Below are 27,687 nucleotides of genomic sequence, written 5' to 3'. Positions count from 1 at the left end.
TCGTCTGCTGTTTTCCAAATGGCTCTGCCCTGACATAACAACAGCGCGACGTCTCTGCACGCTCATTGGGAAGAAATGTTGCTTTTGCAGAGTTCCTGACAGCGCGTGCCGACCTCGAATTCCGAGCGCGTTTCAGAGCGGCTGCCAGTGGAGAAGGTAGAGCCGAACATGTCGCTAAAGGTACGTACGCGATCGCCAAAGGCGACTCCGCGGGTTTCTGCTCAAACTCATGATATGAATCGCGTAGCAAGATAACGCTAAATGAGCCTTCTACTATCATTTAGTTGTGATGCTATGGTACAGTGATGCTTCAACGACTATGTGACACAGCTTTTGCAATGCACCAGGTAACAAGAGGCTACGCGTAGAAACGTAAAAGTTGTTAATATTAAGACCCAATGTGTATTTCATTTTTGACGCTCTTCCGTTCTACAATTGTTATCTGCGAAGCTCGTTCAAGATATGAGATGGTCATGAAACACAAATTTTTAAATAAGCCCCAAACCTGTCACAGAACGATGAGGCATTCGGACGTACTTGCTGTATTGGTGGTATCAGAACTATAGTCGAACTGTACACTTCTAAAGAGCATTTCGTTCTGACATTTGGCCTTTACACCACTACGTATGTCCGTGCTTGAGAGCACAGTTCTATGTCGACGATTACATTTGCATATGCATGCTCTTAGTGTATGTTAAAACACATGCTTGTGCGTTCGCAGGAATCAACAGCTATCTAGCTTCACCGGCCACCTGTAGTGCACAGAAACTGCCCTGTCCGACGCCGGTGCTCACTGAGGCCTGGCAGAGTAATCACAAATAAATTGTGAATATAACGAAGTACAGAAAATTTAATAATTTTTAAAGCTATATCACATTATTTTGGAGGCATGACACGGCCGGGGAATATGAATGCTTGTGACAAATCCTGACGTCTGTTAAGTTCACTTTTTCGCGCTGATGTCCAAGAGCACGATATATGTCACAGCAAAGTCGTGAAGCATTTCGTGCGTTTTAGCTTGCGTCATTTGAATAAATTCACACTTACAGCGTACATTGCCGCATATAATGTGAAGCGCTGCTTCGGTCAATACATTTTTTTCTTAATTACCTTATTCTGTGTCATTCGTGTCACTGAAAACACCATACGACTATTTTGTCTGCCCTTGCTTTCTTGTGATTCTCCTTACAAGGATACTTCGCCTTAAGTAACTTTGTAATGCAGCGAAGCGCAACCGTCAGTACCTTTACGTTTTCTTGTTGGCACGTTAGTTTCACGCCCAGTATTGTTTCTTCCACTGTGTCCCTAACAGCAGGTTAATTCATGCGTTAAATGCTTCGCAAGCCTGTTGTGTTGCCAAAATGCTGTTTTTCCATGCGCTGTTTTTCGCAGAAGCTCCTTTTGACACCTGAAGGTCGTTTCTTACGCAGCAATTCACGGTGTACTGTTAGGGTCCTTTGCCAGAAAAGCAGCCGTCTTCTTTCTTTCGCCACAAATTCCTTTTTGCTAACTTCAGTTTAAAAACATGTCAATCATTTTGTCTCCGTAATTTCGCTGCCCTCTTGCTTCCTCCACCCTTTCCCTCCTCTCCTAAAATGGTTTCGCCCTTGCCGTGACGTCCCTTCCCGTGCGTCACGCGAAGCGGCGCTACTTCCGATGTCTGCTTGCTGGATTTTTAGCGCCTTGTGTCGTCTACGCTGACGTTCCCTCCAGCCGTGTATGTGTCGTCGCGAAAGGAGACAGAAGAAAAGACGTGAACCGTCGCTCGTCCGAGCCGCCATCAGCGGTGATTGCGGCGGCAAACCCGAGCCGTATCAAAAATACGTGAGGCCGCCGTCGCCATGAGCCACCCGGCTTGCCAGGTCGACCCGTCGTGTGTGCGTGACGGGCTCGCTTACTACTCCGCATCCGTCATCGCGTCCTCGAGCTGCCACCGCTAGATCACTCTATTCGTGAATCGTGTGAACGCTGCGAAGGGGACTCTCACAAACGGCATTTCCAATGAAGATGCCTTTCCAGGGTTTCGCGGGCACGAACTTCACGTACTTCTCTTTGCAGAAGGAAACGCCATCGGCGCAACTGCTGCATTTGGCAGCGCTCCAAGGCAACTTGCCGCTCCTGGTTAGCGTGCTTGACAGCGGCAAAGTGTACGTCGACTGCAAGGATCAGGTGAGAAGTCGAGAGCTCGGCGCTGTAAATTTCGCTGCTAAAACTGCTACTGAGTTGAAGCTAGCTGGCGTTCGTCGTTAGCTGGTCGAACGCGACGCTCTCAGGGTGATTCCGAGATCGTTGTTTGGGTCTCCAATGAATCGGCTGCCGTTTTCTTGAAGTAAGTGTTGACGGTTCCAGTTAAGCCCAACGTTTAGTTACTGAGTATACTCTAAGCTTTTGAACTACGTTGTTGAAAACCATTGAAAGTTAGATGACCCTGTTGCATTATACTTTCTGTTACTGAAAGCGCTGAACCGCTCCTTTGGTGTGTTCCGTTAAGCAAGATGTTTGCAAATCGATACCATGTTTTACCTCGTCGCAGCGTGCATATAAGTTGCAATCTTACTTTGAGAATGGTGCTTGTCACGTCGTCAGGCCATGTCCGGATAGTTGACACCGAGCGGAGCTCACGAGAGGAGGGTCCTGCGATGGTCGACAGAGCCACTTTCGTTACTTGCAATCTTAATTGCAGTTGCTACGCGGAAGCGACGTTCTGTCGCCTAGCGGCACACCGCCGCCATTTATTGCTTCTTATTTGGTAACCGCCCCCCCCCCCTCCCTTCTTTGTTCATGACAGGAAGGAACTACTGCCTTGATTCTGGCGTGCGCAAACAACAACTATGACTGTGCCAAAGAGCTGCTCGAGCAGGGAGCCAACCCAGCTGCCAAGCGAGTTGTAAGTACTCTTGACGCTATGACAATCTCTCAACCAAAATGAAGGAAGCGTGCATATTTCTGACTCTGACAGTCGGAAGAGTAGCACTGTCATGACACCTCTGTTGTCATCACTTGCCCTTCAAATCCACTGACAACGGTCCCTCCCAGGGGTCTCCAAGTACCTCTTTCTCGCACTAACTGAACCCTCCCAGTGCCTGCAAGTTTCCTGATATCAATCCATTTAACGGTGTGCTGTCTGCCTTTCTATGACCATTACTCTTAAACGTCACTGTTTAGTGTAAGGTGCCTTTCAAACCAACTTCCTGGCTATCTTGCCCATGTTACAAACAAATTTAACATTTGGGTACATAAGCTGGGTATTGTAGGTGTGGAATCTGTTTGCAGTTAGTGTCCAAGAAATTTGCTGCTTACATTCAAACGGAGTAAAGCTCTCTAAAGGTGCACGACGAGACAATTGCACTGACGCAGTCAACAATGAACGCACACTGCTTTTCTTTCTCTCCACAAACAATGGTGACATGGGACACACTCCAATATGATATCACCGAGCCATCATTATTTTTATCCGCTATGATAGATAATGTGTGGCAGGAAATGGCATCCGCCTAATCACATTGCTTTTATCTGTGAATGCGACTTAGCATCATATGCCATCGCACCGAATTCATTAGCATTGTCTAGATAAGCTGAGGAGTGTCTCTTTACTGTTGCTAATGTCGTTGCATTTTTTTTTTGTAAGCCACTTGGCACAGATAACTTCTTGCATGTTTTCGTATGATTCCTTGTATGCACCTGTTGAATCTGCTGATAAACATTTTTTTGCTCTGCAGCAATTCAAATTGTGCACTTATGAATCATTGGCTGCCAAAGGGCAGCCAGTGTTGTTTTATAAAAGATAAGCAAAAAGTCAGGAAGCATCCCAAATGTATTCTTCAAAATGAAGTCATTCGCTTGTTTTGAGCTGTTCTTCTGCAAGCCTTGCTGAGTATTTTGGCTTCTTTTGAAGTATCTATCCACTGGTTTCCCTAAAATCATCTAGTCACCCTACTGAGCAGTGCACTAATGTTCTTGCAGACTGGAACCACTGCTCTGTTCTTCGCTGCACAAGGGGGCTACTTGGACATTGTCAAGTTGCTCCTTGAACACAACGCCCCGGTAGACGCTGCTAGCGTGGTGAGTTGCTCGCAGAAAGCAGCTAACCCCATTTCACTCTGTTTGTGTCATTCATCTCAGCAACTGTTTGTGCAAGGGGGTATTTTGTAAGAGTCCACCTAGTGGACATGTCCATTTGGTCTGCTGTTGAAGTTTTGATTGGCTTGCGCACCTGCAGCAGTGAGGTGCCTCAGCCAATTAGCACTTGAGCAGCAGACAAAATGGACATGTCCACTAGGTGGACTCTTACAGAATACCTCCCCTAGACAATGAAAGTAGTCTTGGTCGATGTAGTCTAAAAGGGTCCAGAGACATTATCTTGGCCATCAAGCATTGTGCCACAATCAATTCTTATTGTCCTGAAGGGAATGCAAAATGAACTAGATAAATAGACACAGGCAAATGAAAGCTGTCTAACTTAAAGGGTCCCTGAAACAGTTAGAACAAATTTTGTATACCCGTAGAGTGCAGCTACAGTAAAAAATTTATGCCACAATTTAATTGAAGTGTGCCATATTAACAGCGGAGCTGTTCTGAGTCATGCCTTTGCTGTCTGGCATCCGATGTCTCACAGGAGTGCAAGTTCCGGAGCTCACTGCCAGAGGGCGCGCCAAGGGTAAGAGTGGGGCCCTGCCGGTATAAGAGCGGGCCAGTCAGAGGGCACTTGGGGGGGGGGGGGGGATCAGGCCAATCAGAGCGCATGCATGGGGTAGGAGAGGGGTACAGGAGCAGGTGTTTCGCCGGCGCCCACGCTTTCACGCCATAGATTCTGCTCAACATGGGCGGCAGTGGGAGCTCGCACAAGAGCGGCAGTGCTGACATGCAAATCCCGAGCTTCGAGAGCGTGAAGCGCAAGCACAGCGCCAGTGGAGGGAAGCTGCTACTGCCGAAGATCGAGAACGGGAAGCACAAGCCAAGCGCCGGTGGAGGCAAGCCAACCCCACTTTCAACAGAAGGCAACCCAAGCCAAGCGCCATCAGAGGCAAGCTAACCCCCAACTTCAAGAGTAGGAGGCCGAGCACAGACGTCGCCGCCGAGGGTGCCGATTTGCTGAGGGTGCCGATAGACGGTTCAAGAGAGAATTCCTCGACCATGAGTGTGCCCACAGCTGCAAGGTGTGTGATAAACTGTGGTTTGATCACAACCTCGCACAACTGAAGAGTGTACGCAATCCAGAAGCGAAGCTCGAATCTAGCAAAACAACAACAACACAAAAGACTTTTATGAAAATCGCACTAAATACCAGTTTAAACTTGAAAAAACAACCACCATCTTTGCTGTTTTGACAGCTTTCACTGCATGGAACTAGCTTTTCTTTAATAGAGCTATGAACGATTACAAGTTACCCTCCTCCCTAGCCATGCTTTTTCTTCTCAACTCGTTTGCCTTGTGATGTGGGGCTAACCTCCGGTTTCCCTGGCTTTGCATCATGATGTGACGTTCTGTCATCTACTTCCATTTGTCTTGGAGTCAGCGCACAGAGCCTCTCCAACCTCTCCGATAGCCACCTTGCCGTCGATCCCCAGTGATCCCCATTCAAGGAGTGTGCATTGCAAGCGTTCTGTCGCATTGCCAAGCATGTCCGGTATTTCGATAACGGCAAGTGAGCTAGGCGTTTTGACAGATGCGCGGAGACATAAACTAAAGCCCCTCCATACAACTACTGCTGTGATGAAGGGGCTTTAGTGTAAACCTGAGCAGCCCAAATGGTGCAGCCACCTGGTGGCGCGGATCTTATCCAGCCCAACACAGAGCTACTATTGCTGTAACCAGGTGTAAAACATCTTAAGCATTTAAAAAGACGTGTTCACAACTACGATCCTGCCGAAAATTTACACTAGCAGCAAAGTAGAATACACATGCCGGATGGAGGAAGGTGCTGGGGAGGGGCACTGGCCTCCCTGCTATTATAGTTTTCTCACATCAGTTCAGCCATCTGTCTATTTTGATTTTTTCATGCAACCCAGTTATAGCAATCATCGGTTATAACAATAGAATTTTCATGGCACTTGAATATTGTTATAAGTGGGTTTGACTGTATACTATACCCACGGGGGTGAAAGTTTGCTGTACTTCTGCTCCAACTTTATGTTTATTTGGGTGAAGTTGACGCTTTGAAATGTTAAAAAAGTATTAGAAAAATACTTGCATTTATGAATAGTCACTATTTGATTCAATATTCAGAAGTTTCGAATATTCGCACACTCCTAAACATATGTATTTGACAAAAGGAAAAGTATATGAAGTCTGTGAGTGCAGATGTCCTAGAGGTCAGCAAGTATGGCACATTACATGTCAACTAGATATATTCAACTCCATGCATAAAAACGCTGCCCAATTTCAGTTTTAGTCGAATTGTGTGGTTTAATGTTCCAACACAGCACACAGGTTTTGAGAGAGTGTGTAGTGAAGAACTCTCGATTAATTTTGACCACCCGGAGTTCTTTGATATGCACCATATTAGAATTTGGTTCTTTTAGTTTTGGTTCTTTGATTCTTTTCGTAGTCTCCTAAATTAAATCCGGGAGAAGACTCCTCTTCGTCAGTTAAACTATCTCATGCCTCGGAGTAAACTCTTTCACAGCTTTCTCACAGCTGTCAAGAATGAAAATATTGGAGAGATGTGGAAATCCATTATTCGTTATAATCTTTGGTGCAACTCTTATGACAGACAATTTTAGTAGGCGGGAGACTGATTAGAGAGTTTTAGTGACAGGAACTCAGTGGCATTATTACCTTGCACATTGGAATCATTATGGAGTAGGCTAGTGTTTAGGTGCTAAATAACTAGTAGAAGGCTCTAGCTGCCTTACCAATATTACCAGATGCTAGACGTAACCCACTAACATTAGTCACATTCTCTACTGACACGATACTCTTGTGGTGTTTGTGGACAGCCGAACCAAAATTTAACTGGCCGTTCATTGGGTTTTTTTTTTCATTTTAGGATGGAGGCACACCACTCCTTGTTGCCTGTCAATGCAATCACCTCGACGTCGTTGAAGAGCTAGTCAAAGCTGGAGCAAGTATTCACACACAAATGTCGGTAAGTTTCTTACTTTCGCTCCGTCTGCTAGTTTGTTAACAATTATGCCACCTGCTTTATATAAGACAAGCCAGTTTGCTTAAATGAAACAGTTCTGCGGAGGATTTTTTTTAATTTTATTTTATTTTCACCAATGCAATACCAACAGTGGCAGACATGGGCTAATGTGTTGCAAGTCCAACCTTGAGATAATTAATTGTCAACTACTAAGAAACAAATTTAAAATATTTTCATATTAATATCAGCATGTAACAAATACTTGCTTATAACAAATATTGGATGCAGTGAAAGTTTTTTGTCTTGTATGGCACTTTCCAGGTTTGACTCTAATCACTGATTCAGTAAATAATTATGTAACACTTGAAACTGAACTTAATAATTATGACTACAGTATAGCATATACTTTAGTTGCAGAATTGAAGCCAGTGCTCAAGGCATGCCTTTGGTAGAAATCCTGGAAGTACCTAGACCAGTTTTGAGATATTGCCAAGTGTACTTATTTATCTTTCCTGGTGACCATCTTTCACTTACGAGCAGATGTTCAAAGTTATCACCCAGCACAAGACGTGCCTTTCTGTATCGAAAGTGTTTTTTAATGTTATTGCTGGCTCTGTATGTTTTCTATGTTGTCGCCAAACATTGTGTAATCAGATTGTATGTGCGACACGAATAGTGTAGTAATTTTCGGCTGGCACGCAAGCACCGGCAATTATGCTAGAGCTTTCGGCGAGCCATGTATAAATAGCCAACCTGTCTGACCTGTAGATCAGATTTCAACGATCAATGCCTGTGCTCATCGCTCTAATTCTGCCTCGGTGTAACTTGTTTTGGTGTCTCTCCATGTTGTGACAATGCGCTGTACCAAAATTTGCAGAGGAACGCATTGGTGTCACAATTGTTATTTCCAAACTAAGCTTTCCTTGTGCTCTGAGGGACGAAGCTGTCTCAAATACCAGTGTACATGATGGATTTTGGAGGCTGTGATCACAGAACTGGTGCTAATCACAGGATTCTTGCTATGTTGTGTTGGACACAGACCGGCTTCGATTATGTGATTTCAGCATTGCAGTTGTAATTGCCTTAACTAATCAACTGGTTATTATCAAATCCTAGATAATTAGTGCTCATCACATGATTCAGTGATGTCTGCCTCTTAACAATACATTTTATAAAAAACTTGCATCATCATCTCTACTGCATCTTCTTTAAAAAATCAGCTCTTTTTTATTGGAGCAGGAGCCGCATTCTAGGCAGATCAGTAAGGGAATGCCACTTTCTGCAAAATTGTATTGACTGATATAGCAGAATGCCTATCACTCTAGTGAAATGTTGTGCAAGACAATGTCACACAGAAGTGAGAGCATCCCCGAAAGTGATTGCGTGGGCATATGGTTTGAGATTGGCGGGCCAACCAGATTACACCTTTTGCTATTAAATTTTTTTTTTCCTTTTTTCCCCTGTTTTTTATGTGTTTTTATATGCTGATGCAAGCTTTGATTTGTCATTGATGATGCTTATTGTTAGGGGTGTGCAAATAGTAATGTTTGAGACTGAATCCAATATGAATTGAATAGCGCCTGAGTGGATTATACTCTCTCAATATTTTTTTAATAATGAACAGTTTCTTTCACTATTCATATAAAACAAAGTTGACATCCCAGCATCTTCTATGTTAGCAAGTTTCTGTTATTACATATCGTCTAGTATGCCTTATCAAAACTTCCAATAGAGCATTATGAACAAATAAGCAGGATTCTTCAGGGAATGTGTGGCTGTGTATTATCAGAAGGAAGTTCGAAAGGCAGTCTTGTGAGCCCATTAGCTCCTGTGCATAATTTTGAGACTAAAACGGAAATGCTTGTTGACTACAGCAATGGCGAAGCAAGAAAGGCATTTTTGTTTTCTCTAGCTGGAGTGGTCACTGTAAATGGTGCCATCGTTACATCGAATAATGTTACAATTACGCTCATTCAAATTTAACTTCAAGAAAACACAGCTGCAGCAATGATATATACATAGTACCAAACAATACCCATTGCCAAATGTCATGCCTAGATGAAGTTTAGGCGTGAATTATTGCGATTTAGCTGAAAAACTCTGGCTTCCTGAGCGATGCAACACGCACTACATAACCTTCTGTTCTTTAGGTCCTCTTTGTGCCAGGGTGAAATTTCCTTTGTTTTTGCTCATTCCATGTTTGGTCGTTTACAGCCAGCAACGTGGAACAATGAAGAAGTATTCGAAAAAAAATTCTCATTTCGTGCATAATTGGCTATATTGGTTTCGAGGGCCAAACCGGATGGGGCGATATTCTATTCGTTATTGGAAAGTTTTACGCATTCACGCACCCCCATTCATTATCCACCGTTTCCTACGTTGCCTGAAGTGACAAACGTTACTGTGGTGACTTTCTTCGCAGGATCGTGCCACACCACTATTTGTCGCTGCTCAGAATGGACATTTGAAGCTTGTTTCCCATCTCATCTCCCTTGGTGCAGATATCAACGTGAAACGGACGGTATGTCCAACCTTCTTTTGTCTGATGGGACGACTACCATGTGAATGATGCAAAACTGGACGTAATTCAATTTGTGTGTCACCACTAACAGGTACTTATGCAATAGTGATGAAAGGAGGAAGTATGTCACTAGTAGTACAGCGGGGGGATCAGCAAAATTTAATCATATTCCTAGAAACAGCACAGAAGAGAGACAGCTCTTTGCAACACATGATTGATGTTGCCAGGAACTAGATAGCATAATGCAGTAATCATCTACTAAGAATGTCATTGCAGTCGAGCCTGCTTATAACGATTCCAAGTATAACGATTTATCAGTTATAACAACCACACTTCACAGCATTTATGATTTTCCAGCCCTGCCTATTTAAACTAAATCCTGATATAACGAAACATATTCAAAAGCGCCGTACTATCACAATGAACACATCAAGCCCAGTCGCACGAAAAGGAGGCTGCACATGAAGTTTAAAAGCACAGCAGCGTGCACTCTGCTCCGGTGCAGTCGTGATGAAGAGATGACCGCCAAGATGTGTGAGTGACGAGGAGGATCACTTGCTTTCAATTGTGCTAGGGTAACCATGCTTTCAAGGCATGGTTACCCTCAAGGCATTATCCTCAAGGTTACCCCCAAGGCATGGTTACCCTCAAGGTTCAAGGTGTCCGGCGATTCACGCCGCCAGAGTAAGCATGAAAACTGCATGACCCGCCCCTACCTACAAAAGCGTACAGTACCTATCGAATGTCTGGTCGTGACAACAGTGTAACTTTTATGAATTGAGCAGTCAGTTTACCCATGGGCTTGATGACTGATACACAGTGAAAAGGATTTTCATTAACATTGGCGCTTTCTTTTCTACAGGATGGTGCCACCGCATTGTGGATTGCATCCCAGATGGGTCACACTGCAGTGGTTGCCGAACTGCTTGCACACGGTGCCGAAGTCGACTCCACGCGCCATGTGAGTCACGCCGTCGTTATGATCCTGCACTGGGGCACAGATCGAATAGTAGTGTTAGACGTGACGGTTGCATCAGTTTTTTCTGGCACTCACCAGCTCGTTTAATTTCTTGGTATTCTCGTGGTAAAAAATAAAAAAAGAATTGGTTGGTAATGGGCATAACCTTCAGCGTCTGCACATCACAGGCAGCACATGGCAGCCAGCCCCACTTAAAGGGACACTGAAGAGGAAAATAAGTTGAGCTATATTAGTGTGTAACCTTTGTACAATACCAAATAATGCCACTCTTATAGAAAAGATGCAGAAACGAAAGGTGGGTGGCAGGGCCATCTTGATTTCTTTGCACCAGCTCGATGTGACGTAACACACTTTGACAGTGTCTGCTTAGCCCTAGTTAAATTTTTTTTGGCTAAGATGGACTACATTAGGCCCCAATGGCCCAAACGCGAAGGAATAGTACACTTTTTTTTTATAATAGTAAATTAGGGTCTGCATATTGAAGCGCCAATTAATGCTGGGGTTCATGTTAAATTTTACAAATTGAGTTTTGAACCTAACTTCTAGTAATCAGCCTATTACTGTTTAATTTGCAAAAGTAGAATTTAAACACAACACTTTATCAGTATAAACTGATTTAGTGTTCCTCTTTATTGACCCTTTAACCTCCTAATGGCCAGCACTTCCCAGTGACTGCAATGATGTACATCATATGGACATCTGCTGCCAGGATATCGATATCCTAGGGTTGTGTCTAATACATCCTGTGGACCTCCCTCACACGATCGTTTGGCCGCACTTTCTGTGTTATGCTGCGTACATTTTACAAACGTACACACGGGCCACATACATGATAGCTTCAGACAGTGATTCGAGTCGACGAGAAATCATAATTCTCTTGGAATGAACTCAGACAAAGCTTTTTGGAGGGCAATCTATTCATGTATTAGCTGCAATAAGTCCATGTGCAATATCCTTGGGATGGTCGTGGTTGGATATCCAAAGATGGACATTCGAAGGATGTCCTATTTCTCTCTGAAACGGTGCGCAGACATTGAAATATGCATCTTCAAGGGGAGTATGGTAGCGCGATTCAAAGACGGGACAAGAGAAGACACTTTGTGTGTGTGTGCTGTGTGTGTGTGCTGTGTGTGTGCTGTGAGTGGTGTGTGTGTCCCTTTGTGTCTTCTCTTGTCCCGTCTTTGAATCGTGCTACCATACTCCCCTTGAAGATGCATTACCAACAAGCCCACATTGCAACCCTATTGAAATATGATTTGGATGATCCACAGATGACGTTTTTTTTTCACTGAGTTCTGACAAAGAAACAGTGCCAAAACATCTCTTCTTTTTAGCTGTTTGGTGTCTCATATGACACTGCTTCCACTTTGAACTGTCCCAATATGTATATGTAAGTCAGTGCCGTCTGCTGCATTCTGTGACGTCTATGAAACTGTTCTATACATGTTCAGTTCTTCATATACCAGTGAGGCTAGTTTATCATAATCCAGTAATGTAGGGGTATTCAAAAAGCTAAATATTTAATTGAGTACCAAATATTTTTTGATTCCTAAGCAAAGTGAAATGATAAAAAAGGATAAAGGTTGTCCGGAATCTGGTAAAAAAAAATGAAAGATGGCAAGTTTGCACCATTTAGTACATGTAATGCTATTCAGAATTGAAAAGTCCAGCCAACTGAAAAGATGTTAAATGAGGAACTAGAGCAGGACCATACATGCCGCAACGAGGATCAGTGTGTCTCCAGACGCATATGCAGTTATAGAATGCTGTTGTTCATTGATGCAACACACACTCTCCACACATAGTGAGATTGTCGAAATACTAATAAATTGCTTTGCCTAAATTGAAGAAACCAATTAAAATAAGCTGCCTAAAGGCAAGTCATCCTTCATTAATGACTGGCGATAGCCGAGCAGAATTCGTCTGCATCGTACATTTGGCTCAGCAGCTGCCGTCTGTCTGCAGCAGCTGCGGCTCTCCTGCTGGAGATTAACCCATAACAGTCACCACTTTCATCTGCTTTTCTCCCTGTAAAGCCCTGTAGGTGTTGTTATCCTTTATATTCAAACAGAAACGACTACTATTCAACAATCTTAAATAGTAAATTCTCGAATTGAAACTGTCAGTAGAATCGCGAGGACTATTCGATTCGTATTCAACAATTTTTAATATTTCCACACGCCTACAAGAAACCCCTCTTGGACAGGAATGAACAGAGTTCTTCTCGGTTCCATAACTATTTATTCCATAATTCTTGTAGAATTTCATGTAGGATTCTGTTGATAAATGCTTAGTCACAAAGTGCTATCCGATGGGACTCTTCTAGGAATCCATGAAATATTTTCTACTGGTAAGGCACAAACCTTAATGTTGTGGTCACTCGCCCACCGCTGTCGGCGCGCACACTGCATGATCACGCGCCGCCGAATGACTAATATGCGTTCAAGCACCACGAGCCTCCATGCTTACAGGGTACTGCGTCCATGCTTGCTCCGGCCTAATCTGCATGCTGAATTGCCGCTACGCGGGCGAGACCAGTCGGTCCTAGTGAGAGGGAGGCGAGCTTGTGCACACAGCAAGGGAGACCCTAGCCAAAGCTCTCCGGAAGGGACATGACATTTGTTGAGCTGGGTTTGATACTACACAAGCTTAACAGTACAACCAGATCGGAGTCTAATTGCTATACGAAAGCATGGCCAAATGGTCGCTGGTGACCACTCATGGCACACCACGACATAGAAAAACAAAGAACCCAGTCTAGAGAGGCCGCCTATCCTTCGGCCAGTGCCTGCCATAGCACACGCGGCAGCAGAGAAAATGGAAAGAGAAAAATCAAAGAAACAGATGAGGGCACGATCGGACGGCACTGTCTCAGGACATAGAAATGATGTAAGAGTGTGCACGCCGGCCGAGGCTGGGACCCCGACGAGCCGAAGTAGCAGTCGGCCGAGAGGAACACGTATACACCTTCCGACACATAGATGTGGTCTCCCCAGGCCCCGCCTTATGCATGAGCGCCACGAGGGGCTCGAATCCCACCAGAAATCTGGGCCAACGAGCAGCCCACTGACCCCCCATGGGCGGTATGACAGCCAAGTGATCGTGTTTTATGACTTGCTGCCATCCCATCCAGACAGGGAAGCTAGAGAGACAGAGCTCTCGGAGACACAACGGCGTCGCACAGCTATTGCGAGCACTCGAAACCCTGCTATGTTAAAAACGCTATCGCCTTTGGCTAGCAGTTTGGCATAATGCTGCTCCAGCATTCTGAACAGTTTAGCACACAGGACCAAAATGCAAAGTATCGTATCTTTTTGTTCACTACTGTAAATTAGCATTACTCTATAGTGTTACTTTAAGCGTAGAGATGTCAAGGGCACACGCAGCAGAATTTGCAACTCAGCCTGAGTTAAATGTTTTCTGCAAGTTACCTGTGATGCACACAAGCTCTGCGAGTGACCTTCTAAGAGTGAGTTTTAACAGGTTCATACTGGAGCAAGGCTTTCTTAGCAAACCCTCTCGAAATAAGCTGACCGTGGCTACTGCTGCTGTCTTACAGAATAGCTCGCAAGCAGAAAATAAAATTATTACGTGTACAATAGTGGGATCGAACCTTAGATCTCCCAGCACAACAGCCTGATCCTGTAATCATTAGACCCTTCATAGTTCTCTCACGCCCATGCCAAGTAGCCTTTCGAGGCTCTCAGGGCCTGTGTCACATCATGTGGCATGGGCCCACAACAGTACATGCACACAAGTTTTTATTTGGTCACACACACAGAAATGAAATAGGCAAATGGTAGTTGACCATACCACAGCATACGCTTCTCTTCATTCTTCTCTCGACAGTAATCTCCATCATCCTTGCGACATCACCACGTCAACGTCTCAAAGTGTGCATCCCCATGAACTGCTGCATGCATTTTGATATGGCTTGTAAACAGTGTACTTCCATAAACGTTGCATTACATTAAAGTTATGACCTGTGGGGTGCTTAAACATAAGCATTGCATGAGCCTACACATTGTTTGAGATGAAAGTGAGTACATTTGCATGCATCACATTTAGTTTTATAGCATTTAATGAACCATTTCAAAAAAGGTTTGCTTCACATAAGTTCGAACAGATGCAGTGGACCTGGATAATCGTTTTTTTTTCTCTTTCTTTCTTTATTTCCTTCTCTTTTTTTTACTTCACACAGCAGTGTTTCGAGCCGTAGCCTCTTTCTCGCAGGATGGTGCGACACCACTTTTCAAGGCGGCGCACAAAGGTTACGCTGGCCTTGTCGAGCTTCTTGTCAAGCGTGGTGCTTCGCTAGGCCTTCTGAAGGTATGTCACACACAAAACCTCCAACTTCTGGGCCAGCAGTTTGCATCTTCTCTCACTTTTCTTTCTTTCTTATTTTGTTGCCCTGGAATTGTCATTATACATTATAAAAGGTACCATCGGGGAATGTAGCTCTGTAGCACATGTTTATTTGAGTAGTACCGTACCTTTACTTTCACCGTTTCACAGTGGCTCAGCGGTGTCGGCATACCTGCCAACATTTACGATTTTATCCTAAAGCGTCTGATTTTGGGAGCTCCTGTACATTTGCAGTATTGACACCAATAATTTTAGTATTTTTTAGTCGCATCCAGTTTAGGGCGAATTTGAATTTAAAAGAATACAAAGCATAGTTGCTGAAGCTTAGAATGACTAAACCTTTAGTAAGTTGGTAGGGATCCATGTTACTGAAAGGCAAACGCACAAGCACGGATACAAGTACAAACAAAAAAGAATGAAAGATAAAGAATGGTCAGCGTTTCTGTTGTCCGTCTCGTTCCTTTTTGTCTCCATGCTTGCATGCCTGTCTTTCACTAACACAGCCCCTGACCAATTTTCCCGACCGATTTCTCGGCCTAATTTTTCGGACCCGTTGGTTTATTCAGGCCCGCCGACAGAAGTGCCACCCGCTCAATGAACCAACTTACAAGGGCAACTGCGTTTTCGGTTGCAATTACATCAATATTTCATGAGCAAAACTTCATGAACATTTCTGTTTGTCTACGGTGCAGAACTTTTTTTGCTGCGACTAAACAGTAGACTGCCTGTTTACAACGTCAATTCAGAACCAATTCTTCACTATCTCGTGATAAGCAGTCAGCGCTTTGACTAATAAAACAGTTTTTGGTATTTTTCCCCAAATTTCAATGTTCTTTTGGCTTTGACTCTAGTATTTGTCAACTGTTAAGTTGGCAGGTCTGCTGTGGTGTTCTGCTGCAGAGCACTAAGTCACATGTCAAATTCCTGGCTGCCACTGATGCATTCTGATGGGGGTGAATGGTGAAAAAAACACTTGCGTAGTTGGGTTTAGGGGCACCAAAATTAAACCGGAGCCCTTGCTATGATGTCTCTCATAGCCACACTGTTGCTTTGAGACATTTAAGCACAATGATTTGACATTCTCTGCACTGTCTTTCACTTTTGATGGGCTGTCCCTGCTCTGGTTGATGAATGGCGATCCACCTGTAGATCACTAATCTGGTTCTGCAGATATGTACTTGCACTGTACATTTCACAGACTCTGGAAAGTGTCCGTTATGTATAGCATCAAGTGTGTGCGTGTGCTTGCATGTGTGCGTGCATACGTGTGCATGTTTCTGTTGACAATATGTTAAGTAAAATGTGTGCAACAATTGAAAAATGCAGCGATGTTTGGAATAATAAAGGACATGCCGTAAATGTCACCAAGTGTCTCATATGCCATGAAGTCTGTGCGGTTTGCAAAGTTCCAGCAATGTGCAGCAAAATGTAGTTCAGACATTCTCGACTCCTGGACACAGCACAAGCATTAGGCCACGGGAAGGATGGGTCACTGAAAGGCACACCATGTCAACCTGTGTCAAGACATTGTTGTCCCAGTGGATGCTTAGCAGTGCTTACGAGTGGATGCTTAGCAGTGCTTACGAGTAGTGCTGAGATTCTGCTGAAGCATCGTAAACAGCACACACATTAAGATGGAATTTGCAGACCTTCTGGTCTTCGGCAGCCTTGCCTGCCTTTCCGGAGTGCTGCAAACCCCCACCCCTATTTCTTTTTTTCACTGATATGCTTGTTCATGACTTCTCTACGATTGTTGCAAGGAATGAATTTTTCTCGCCAAGACTACCGAAGTGCAGAACTAGTGGTTTTAATTGTTAGATTCAAATTCTGATGTAAAATTGCAACCAAGGGGTGATAAAGTCAGATTCATTTTGGCTGCTCATGTAGCCTAGGAGTTCTGTGAATGGTATTCTAGGGCACCCTGAAATACTGTTAGCACAATACCTCGGTTCCGCAGAACTCACTTTGGGAACCCCTGCTTTATGAAATAGTTCCCACGTGGGTGCATTTGCGACCCACTAATTTCAGTGACAAGTGAAGAGTTTGCTTAACCATTTGCCTCACGAAATGTGCGTTGACCTTTCTTGTTGCATTCTTCTTGCTCTACGCATGCCTCCTGTACCTGTTTAAAGTGATGATTAAAGCTTTCACGTCACTGTCAGCGCCTGTTTGTGCCGTTTCGTATTTCTGCGCAACGTCTTGTTTGTGCTCTAAACATGGGGTACACCACATCTCTGATGTGCCCAGTTGTACTGTGTTTAAGCGGTAGCATTCTGGTAAAATTTCTTTCGTTTCTTTTTTCCTAGAATGGTGAAAGTGCCCTTCACGCTGCAGCACTTTTTGACCACCTGTGTGTGATCAAACTGCTTTTAGCTGCAGGAGCAGACCCGCAGTTGAGGAACCAGGCAAGTTCAATTAAACCTTTTCCTTGAATGCCTGGCGATGAGCCAGTACATTTATGTACATGTGAAGTGGTCACACAGTGCAACTGGTTGAAATTGCTACAGTCGTCAAAGAGCACCCACATGACCTTTAATATGTCAATACAGAGCACGTCATAAACTGGATTTGTATTGAAAAGGTGGTATGGCACGACAACCACTGAAGAGAAAAACGATTTCACCTGTATTAGTAAATTACGCTTTTACAGCAACAAAAAAAATCCACTCTTGCCTTGAGAAGCAGCTTAGTAAGCAAGAAAATCGCAAGGGAAGATTAGTGGCAACGCTTCCTTAAAATTTCTGCACCAGCCCACAGTGATGTTACGAATTTTGATGACATCTGCTCAAGAAATAGTTAATTTCTTGTAAGAAAGGTCTGCATTGTATGCTAAATGAGCCAAAGATTGAACTTGACAAGTTTTAGGATTATTTAATGAGGCACAGTGTCCCAAATGCAAAAACTCATTTTGAAATTTGTGACATCACTGATGTACCAGTGCCAGAATTTTGGTGCAAGATTCGAAGATGGTGCTTTGACCTTTATCTTCTAGTAATCAATCTATTATCGCAAGGTTGATTAAAATTGAGTTTTGAAAGAATCATTTATCAGTCTATGCTGAGCTATTATTTTTCTTCATCATCATCAGCCTAGTTACGCCCACTGCAGGGCAAAGGCCTCTCCCATACTTCTCCAACTACCCCGGTCATGTACTAATTGTGGCCATGTTGTCCCTGCAAACGTCTTAATGTCATCCGCCCACCTAACTTTCTGCCGCCCCCTGCTACGCTTCCCTTCCCTTGGAATCCAGTCCGTAACCCTTAATGACCATCGGTTATCTTCCCTCCTCATTACATGTCCGGCCCATGCCCATTTGTTTTTCTTGATTTCAACTAAGATGTCATTTACCCGCGTTTGTTGCCTCACCCAATCTGCTCTTTTCTTATCCCTTAACGTTACACCGATCATTCTTCTTTCCATAGCTCGTTGCGTCGTCCTCAATTTCAGCAGAACCCTTTTCGTAAGCCTCCAGGTTTCTGCCCCATATGTGAGTACTGATAATGCACAGCTGTTATGCACTTTCCTTTTGAGGGATAGTGGCAACCTGCTGTTCATGATTTGAGAATGCCTGCCAAACGCACCCCAGCCCATTCTTATTCTTCTGGTTATTTCAGTCTCATGATCCGGATCCGTGGTCACTACCTGCCCTAAGTAGATGTATTCCCTTACCACTTCCAGTGCCTCGCTACCTATCGTAAACTGCTGTTCTCTTCCGAGACTGTTAAACATTACTTTAGTTTTCTGCAGATTAATTTTCAGACCCACCCTTCTGCTTTGCCTCTCCAGGTCAGTAAGCATGCATTGCAATTGGTCTCCTGAGTTACTAAGCAAGGCAATATCATCAGCGAATCGCAAGTTGCTAAGGTATTCTCCATCAACTTTTATCCCCCATTCTTCCCACTCCAGATCTCTGAATACCTCCTGTAAACAAGCGGTGAATAGCATTGGAGAGATCGTATCTCCCTGTCTGACGCCTTTCTTTATTGGGATTTTGTTGCTTTCTTTGTGGAGGACTACGGTGGCTGTCGAGCCGCTATAGATATCTTTCAGCATTTTTACATACGGCTCGTCTACCTCCTGATTGCGTAATGCCTCAGTGACTGCTGAGGTTTCGACTGAATCAAACGCTTTCTTGTAATCAATGAAAGCTATATATATAAGGGTTGTTTATATTCCGCACATTTCTCTATCACCTGATTGATAGTGTGAATATGGTCTATTGTTGAGTAGCCTTTTCGGAATCCTGCCTGGTCCTTTGGTTGACAGAAGTCTAAGGTGTTCCTGATTCTATTTGCGATTACCTTAGTAAATACTTTGTAGGCAACGGACAGTAAGCTGATCGGTCTATAATTTTTCAAGTCTTTGGCGTCCCCTTTCTTATGGATTAGGATTATGTTAGCGTTCTTCCAAGATTCCGGTATGCTCGAGGTTATGAGGCATTGCGTATACAGGGTGGCCAGTTTCTCTAGAACAATCTGACCACCATCCTTCAACAAATCTGCTGTTACCTGATCTTCCCCAGCTGCCTTCCCCCTTTGCATAGCTCCTAAAGCTTTCTTTACTTCTTCTGGCGTAACCTGCGGGATTTCGAATTCCTCTAGGCTATTCTCTCTTCCACGATCGTCGTGGGTGCCACTGGTACTATATAAATCTCTGTAGAACTCCTCAGCCACTTGAACTATCTCATCCATATTAGTAACGATATTGCCGGCTTTGTCTCTCAACGCACACATCTGATTCTTGCCTATTCCTAGTTTCTTCTTCTCTGTTTTTAGGCTTCCTCCGTTCCTGAGAGCCTGTTCAATTCTATCCATATTATAGTTCCTGATGTCCGCTGTCTTACGCTTGTTGATTAACTTAGAAAGTTCTGCCAGTTCTATTCTAGCTGTAGGGTTAGAGGCTTTCATACATTGGCGTTTCTTGATCAGATTTTTTGTCTCCTGCGATAGCTTACTGGTTTCCTGTCTAACGGCGTTACCACCGACTTCTATTGCGCACTCCTTAATGATGCCCATGAGATTGTCGGTCATTGCTTCAACACTAAGGTCCTCTTCCTGAGTTAAAGCCGAATACCTGTTCTGTAGCTTGATCCGGAATTCCTCTAGTTTCCCTCTTACTGCTAACTCATTGATTGGCTTCTTGTGTACCAGTTTCTTCCGTTCCCTCCTCAAGTCTAGGCTAATTCGAGTTCTTACCATCCTATGGCCACTGCAGCGTACCTTGCCGAGCACGTCTACATCTTGTATGATGCCAGGGTTCGCGCAGAGTATGAAGTCGATTTCATTTCTAGTCTCACCATTCGGGCTCCTCCACGTCCACTTTCGACTGACCCGCTTGCGGAAAAAGGTTTTCATTATCCGCATATTATTCTGTTCTGCAAACTCTACTAATAACTCTCCTCTGCTATTCCTAGAGCCTATGCCATATTCCCCCACTGAATTGTCTCCAGCCTGCTTCTTGTCTACCCTGGCATTGAAATCGCCCATCAGTATAGTGTATTTTGTTTTGACTTTACCCATCGCCGATTCCACATCTTCATAAAAGCTTTCGACTTCCTGGTCATCATGACTGCATGTAGGGGCATAGACTTGTTGCACCTTCAATTTGTACCTCTTATTAAGTTTCACAACAAGACCTGCCACCCTCTCGTTAATGCTATAGAATTCCTGTATGTTACCAGCTATTTCCTTATTAATCAGGAATCCGACTCCTAGTTCTCGTCTCTCCGCTAAGCCCCAGTAGCACAGTACGTGCCCGCTTTTTAGCACTGTATATGCTTGTTTTGTCCTCCTAACCTCACTGAGCCCTATTATATCCCATTTACTACCCTCTAATTCCTCCAATAACACTGCTGGACTCGCCTCACTAGATAACGTTCTAACGTTAAACGTTGCCAGGTTCAGATTCCAATGGCGGCCTGTATCCTTTTAACCAAATGTTACTGGTAATAAGCTTGTACTTGAGTGACAACAGAAAGTAGTTGACATTCAGCCTGTTATCACTTAGCACAGTATTTTCTTCGTAGTTTGAATTCTTGCTCTCTTGCACTTTGAGCCATTGCCTTAAGTGCAAGCCTCAACTTCAACGTCTTTAGCCTAATCTTGTCACACCCCTACCTCCCTTCACCAGGGCAACGATGGCAATATTTTGCCATTCATTTATGGTCAGTTCCACTCATTTTACCAGACGAGCTATCCTAATTATCAACAGTGCACTCTGTTTCTCACACCGGAATTTTTTTAATTGTTAGTCTGGCAGAGTATGAGGCAATGCTTCGCACTGGATCACAGTGGAAGTCATTACTCTTAGTTCACATGATGCAATGCACTCTTGTAGGTCGAATTCATACCTCAGCAGCAAAGCAACAAAAAAGGAGAAATATGTGTGATGCAACCTTTTCCAAAAGATGCACTGGAAAACGTGTCCACACTCTGAATCGAGCAGTGGGAAATAAATTCACCCTTGCAAAGCAACAAAAGCGTGCTCCCGGGCACATCAGCGGAATTCCCTTTGCATAGCTTATGTTTTACTGTTGTTTACTTGCAGGACGGAATGACCCCACTCGACCTCGCTCACGAGGCTTCCAACAGCCAGATCGTCGACTATCTGAGGCAGCACATCGCAGCGCGTCGCCTTCCGGACTCGACGCGTGCCTCCTGACGAGGTCTCGTGCCCAGGCTGGAATGAAAAACCCTAAAGAACTGTGCCACAGGCCCATCTATTTTGCCATCTTGCTCGTCTTGCAAAGACCTTTGCAGCTCGGGGGCAGCGGGCTGCCTCAATACAGTCATGTTGTGATGCTTGTATCAGGGTCGCACTTGTAAACCTTCCCTTGCGAAAGCATCAATGCACTTTGAAATCAAAGCTGTCATTGAAGACTTGAGAAGTTGGTATGGTGGTCATGTAGTAGAGCGAAGAAGGAGTTTTGAAGCGTGGTTTGCTTTTGGCGATGTTTAAGGTTGTTCTCTCTAGCAAGCCGAAACTGTAAAGTTGGACCTACACGGCAGACCGGACTGCGGGCCAATTGGTCACGTGATGTAATTGTCACACGCAGCATCCATTCGGCTGACCAAAAATAGCAGACGGCAGAGCGTATCCACAAAGACGTTCTCGTGTTGTACATGATAAACAGACATTCGTTTGAGCTCGGACAATACTGAGCAAACAGTATATTGCAGTTGCTCCAAGGTTGCTCCAAGAACACCGTACTCCAAGCTTGGTGGTTGTATATTGTATAAGTTCAGCATCGTACATAGCTGTTTATTTGTTAACTGATGTTGCATGCAATTCATAATGTCACAACAAAAACAACCATACAGCTACTGCTTCTGTTGTGGGAAACAATGTAGGATAGTACAGGATGGTTATAGAAAGATCAGCTGTGTATTCAAAACACTTCAGCACAGATGGTTGTAGGGAGTTTTAAACTGTTTCGCTAGGCCAACTGAGGCAAGCATGTTGGCCTATTGCCTGGTATGAAATTCAAGCTCGCATGTACAACGGTGTTGGTAACTTGGCAAGAAGGCTGCTAAATTTAGCGAGCTTTTAGTCATCCTAATAATTGCCTTTATGGAGTTTCAGCAAGATTTTTAGTGATGCCAATAACCAGTAAATTGCCCTGCTAAATTTCTGTGAGACTGTGGCCGATGTTGCCACCTTGCCCTTATTTTATCCCTAGGAGCAAGGCGCTTCCATTTGTCTTTTCCCTATGCACTTCCATTTGTCCCTACTTCTAGCACAGTCTTCAGATTTGATGCCGTTTTAGAAAATCGTGGTTGTTTGCATTTCTCAGTTTCTGACCATTAAGTTGTCGCCACCGGAGATGATTTAAGGCTACAATTTAAAAAGTAATTAGGAATACGTCTAGGGACGTTCAAAACATAAAAAAGGACAATATTCGGAGGAAGTCATCACCGTCACCACCACTCGGTGACTTTGTTCCCCCGCCCCCTCCTCCCAAAAAAACGTTACTAACACTGGCGCCTACGTGATATCAGCTATACAATTTTTTTGCCGATGTGCGCATGATTCAGTGTTTTGCTCAGCACATGAAACAGTGCCTTGCAGCTAGAAACTGAGTGCAGTCTATAAACTTCATGTAAGAGTTTAACTACAATTGTGCACATGTCTGTTCAAACAGTCAAATGGAAGTGAAGCTCTGTTCCAAAAACAAGCTTATAGTGTGAAAAGACTGTTTTTATCAACGAGCTGCTCACCGCAGGACACAGGGCTCATCTTGTAACTTGCACTTGAAAACTGGAGTGATATTAAGTTGCTCACAGTTTATGGGTGAACGCCCGCACTCCCCTTACTTTATTGAACAGTGCTGTATGTCATGCACTTTCGATTTCTTAACAGTTACTTTACGGCAAACACGCGACTCTTTTTCTCGGAACTCACTGGAGCTGGCATCGGAAAGACACACGTAGGTTAAACAGCACACCAAAGCAAAGCAATCGAAAAGGTTGAAGTGAAGGAACGATCAACGGGCAAACTAAACTGCTATTCATACTATGCATTGCTGATCTGCTGTTCGGTGCACGGCGCTTGCTGGAAAACTTGGTACTCGAACATGTCATGTTGCTTTCCCATCATGTCTTGTCCCAGTTATCAAGGATTTTTGTGAGCACTGCTTCTGTTAATGACATCTCTGAAGTGAACAGCGCAAAAGATGCTACAAGTGACTGTTGCTTGTCCCATGTTTCGTGCTAAGTACTATTCCCTTCAAAGATGTTGCCTTACCAACTACCTTCAGGCCTTAGTTCTATTGAGGTGTACACTTGCGTTCCCTCAGTCAGTCATGAACGACCATCGTACAGTCACTGGCAAATGTTTACAGGTCATGGCTTTGATGACAATCGTGACTTTGCTCAGTGGAGGCACATGGCACCTTTAATTTGATGGACCACCTCGCAGGTAGAAAAAAAAAAAGCTACTAGAAGCTAAAACTTTGAGTTCAAGGCTGTATACTCCAGCTCTGTGAGGATTTAGTCTTTCTTTCAGAATTCTTCTGTCCCGTATACTTTTGTAGCCAACTGCACATCAAAAAAAAAAAAGAGAAGAAGAGTCTGCTCAATAGAGTTATGGCATCTTCACTGTGAAATCTATGCTTTTGCGGCTATTGTTTCAAGCTATGCATTGTGCACTACAAAATCGTCACTCAAAGTAGTACGAAAACACCGTACGAGTAGTACGAAAACTCCATGGGCATTGGGGATGTTTGTTTTGCATTTCCGGTGGTCATTCGGCAAATTCGGAACCTGAATTTCTCCGCATATGTTATGGAACCTGAATTTCTCCGCATATGTTATTCAGGTTTTCTTGGCATACCGTATGTTGTGTGAATGAAGGGAGCCAGGCATAAATGGCTCAATTAGTTCGTAAATCGTTGGCTCATACACACTAAAAAATTAATTTGAAGGTAGAGTGTCGGCTCATCTTGGATAATACCATGCATACTTCAATTACTTGTACTTCTCATTCATTCTCATCATAAATGAAGCAACCAGCCGTGGTTGCTTAGTGGTTATGGTGTTGGTCTGCTAAGCACGAGGTTATGGGACCGAATCCCGGCCATGGCGGCCGCATTTCGATGGAAGCAAAAACACCTGTGTACTTATATTTGGGTGCACATGAAAGAACCCAAGGTGGTCCAAATTTCCGGAGTCTCCAACTACGGCGTGCCTCGTAATCAGATATTGGTTTTGGCACGTAAAACCCCATAATTTAGTTTTTCTTAAATCATGGATGAGGCAAGCAGGTACTGCACCCAATTGTGGTAGCAAGCAAAATGCACTGCAAGATGCCATCTCTACATGAAATTCAGATACAATAGAACCAGCAGTTTACTTGGAAGCCAGAAGAGCCATACATCACCACAACAGAAGTGCGGTTTGTGAAAATGATCCATTATTCATAAAATAGCACAAATTGTAGGTACCAGGTCTTTAACATGCCAAATGTGAGTAATTACAATGGTAAAACACTCTGAAAAAAAAAAAACTTGGAAGCAGGCACAAACAGTGAACAAAAATGTAGTAGTTGTTTACACATTACTAAATCCTGAATGTGCATTAGGTGTCCCTACAAACATGTGGAGTATGCCTGGTACGAACATTGCGTCACTTGCCAAATGCCCGTGTGCTATATCCTCGCGATATTTGCTAACATGCACTTAAATAATGACGTGTCGTCACAGATTACGATCACGCGCACCATGCTTCAGTCAGGAGATAGGCTTTTTGAGTCGCCAATAATGTCTCAACTGATATTGGTCACCGATTGGGACTGCGCTGTCACAACGAATGCGAAAGCTGAGAACTATTTTGACAAAAGTGGCATCAACCAATGAAAGTTTTATCTCGTGCCTTCCCTATTCAAGTATGCACGAAACACAGAGGTCTCTCACAGGCCGAAGAGGTCTACTACTTCGATTACCACTGACGAGCAGCTGAAAAGCTGATGATCAGAGCTTTACTCCAAGATCAGCTAAACTGTGGGGAAGGCTGTCAACAAAATCTCGAAGGCCAACCGCAACATGATTTTGTACCGTGTAGAAGGTCTAGTTTCAGATAGTGTAGACATATAGCAGTCTCTATGCAAAATGTTACGTTTGAAATACGAGTAGGTGCATTACAAAAAGTTTGTGAAAAGACAAGTTTTTTATACCTCAGCTGGATGGAAAGAAGAAAAACTGCCATTATTGCTTGCTAAACATGATGCAGAACCTGGAGCATACAAAACTGGTGTGGTGCCTCAACAAGACTTTGACATGCTGAAAATCTCGGAGGATATCTCGTGGGTTATACATTGTGGCCGCTAATCACCAGGTATTCATTTAATCTGTCAAGGCCGTTAATTAAAGATGTTTGACAATTAGCAGCTGTGCAGCTTTGCCAAGACTGTTTTGATAGCATATGCCACTCGTTTGTAACCACTTCAACCAAAGTGAATTCTCATTGCAGTTTGCCTTTAAGCTAATGAAACTTTGGAACCCAAATATAATTCGAGAATTAGATTTGATGTGCCAAAATCTATTTACAGAGGCCGCGTCGTACTATACATAAAATGATATGGTATTTCGAGCAAGTATTGAAGAAGGCCGATTCAGTTTTCACTTTTACACAAGCGCGATCTGTGCAATATGTCCATGTTAAATTCACAGAAACTGCTTAGATTGAACATTGCACAATTCTGACTGGTTCTTCATGTCCAGAAAAGGGTTGACGTAATGCAAGTTGACTGTACATGAATAGCAGTGCATGTTTCAGCCTGCTTTACGTCATGAAAGTTGAGCTTTGAAAGCTCTGGAGAACTGCTATTTTCTTCGTGCATATATTTTCGCACCAAAGCACTTACAACCACCTAATAATGATCTTCCACACGAGCCGAAGTTGTTGCGAAATGTCCTTGTGTCAAATTCACAACGGATCATTGTGTAAGCGAGATTTAACCAGTGGTAATGCTTGCCTACAAACACCAAATGGTCACATGAATCTCTATAAACAGAGTGCCAATGCCAGTGACGTGCTACAAATGCCACTGGCATTGTTTTGGAGGTGGCCTTCACACTCTTATTTTCTTGAAACAATATAAATGTTCACGTAGTTTTGCATAAGCGGCATTGTGTGGTATGCCACTGCGAAGTGTACCGGCATTGCATAATGCAGTGCTAGTTGCTTGCATAATGTGTAATGCCCTGGGTATGTTTTGTGCTATGTGATGCTGTGCGACGCTTTCCCGTGCAATATGGAGCACCACAGCAGCATGTAATGAACTGTACATATTTCATGCACGCCTATGAAAAACTTGCCTTGTCGCGCACTGCTCTCCGAGAGACCTTTGCAGGTGACTTTCACGTGCGAATTATTTTTCTTCAACAGAGATAAACTCTCGCATAGATTTGCACAATTCTTTCGTGCCTCACTCTTGACGTCTTGAGTGATTTCATGCTTATTTTAGCGAATGTGGCAAAAAAAAAAAAAGAAAGAGCCCCACCTATGTGTCGAAGACTACAGTCCTTATTCAGGCACATCAGATGAAACAGAAACTCCCCTATTCTAGTTTTTTACGTCTGCAAAAAACAAATTCTCTTACAGTGTGCGAGTGTAAACGTGTGTGCATGCTGTTTCTGCGCGTGAGGAGGAGCCTGCCCACTCGGAAGGCAAATTTCAGTGCCATAACCCCTGCGCATTGTACAGAAGGCAGTGTACATTATTTCCAGAGTGCCAGCCGTGGAAAAGTATTGTTTACAATATTCCCAATTGCCCTGTTAAATGTGTTGTCGAGCTTTGTTGTACGTCGCGTGTTGTGTTAATTTAAAAGCTGCCTATCCTTCTGTTATGCTTACGCTGGTGTTAATCTTTTTTCTCAAAGGCACTGAGACACACTATGGAGTGCTGGGAGCAAACAGAATGTGGCTGCAAAACCCGATATTGATATTGCTGAAAGCCTTCTAATCGTCCCACCTAAACTGGGATTCCTGGTCAATTCATCCATGCAGTAATACCATTGCACCTCAGAGAGGCATAACTGTCTTTTGATTACCTGCACATAGCCAAGGCAGTGGCACAAGTATTCAGAGCACACAAGCCATGAAAGAAATGGGAAGGGTTTCTTCTCGATGGTTAACCCCTTATCCAAAAGATGCTGCAATGGAACAGTGGTGCCGTCTGTCATTATCTGTCTATGGTGAAAACTGTGTTTGCTGTAGCCATGACAGATGGCGCCACCAGTCCC

At 43.8% G+C, this 27,687-nt stretch overlaps 1 protein-coding gene across 2 annotated transcripts; it reads left to right on the top strand.

Annotated features, from left to right (window-relative positions):
* On the top strand, positions 1 to 27,297 carry LOC139061203 (ankyrin repeat domain-containing protein 29). Of its 2 annotated transcripts, XM_070540856.1 has the most exons (10): positions 1 to 180; positions 2,059 to 2,169; positions 2,789 to 2,887; positions 3,964 to 4,062; positions 6,989 to 7,087; positions 9,507 to 9,605; positions 10,468 to 10,566; positions 14,818 to 14,913; positions 17,256 to 17,354; positions 21,496 to 27,297. In XM_070540856.1, the coding sequence occupies exons 1-10, from the start codon at positions 169 to 171 to the stop codon at positions 21,607 to 21,609; spliced, it is 927 nt and encodes a 308-aa protein (XP_070396957.1). In that variant the 5' UTR covers positions 1 to 168; the 3' UTR covers positions 21,610 to 27,297. The 2 variants fall into 2 exon arrangements, with proteins under 2 accessions (XP_070396957.1, XP_070396956.1); XM_070540855.1 differs by lacking the exon at positions 1 to 180 and having other exon boundaries at positions 1,635 to 2,169.
* Positions 27,298 to 27,687: the final 390 nt, after the last annotated feature.

Source organism: Dermacentor albipictus, chromosome 6 (genome assembly GCF_038994185.2).
Source record: "Dermacentor albipictus isolate Rhodes 1998 colony chromosome 6, USDA_Dalb.pri_finalv2, whole genome shotgun sequence".
NCBI lineage: Eukaryota > Metazoa > Arthropoda > Arachnida > Ixodida > Ixodidae > Dermacentor > Dermacentor albipictus.
The sequence above is the reverse complement of the archived record's forward strand: the minus strand, read 5'-3'. Positions and strand labels throughout refer to the sequence as shown.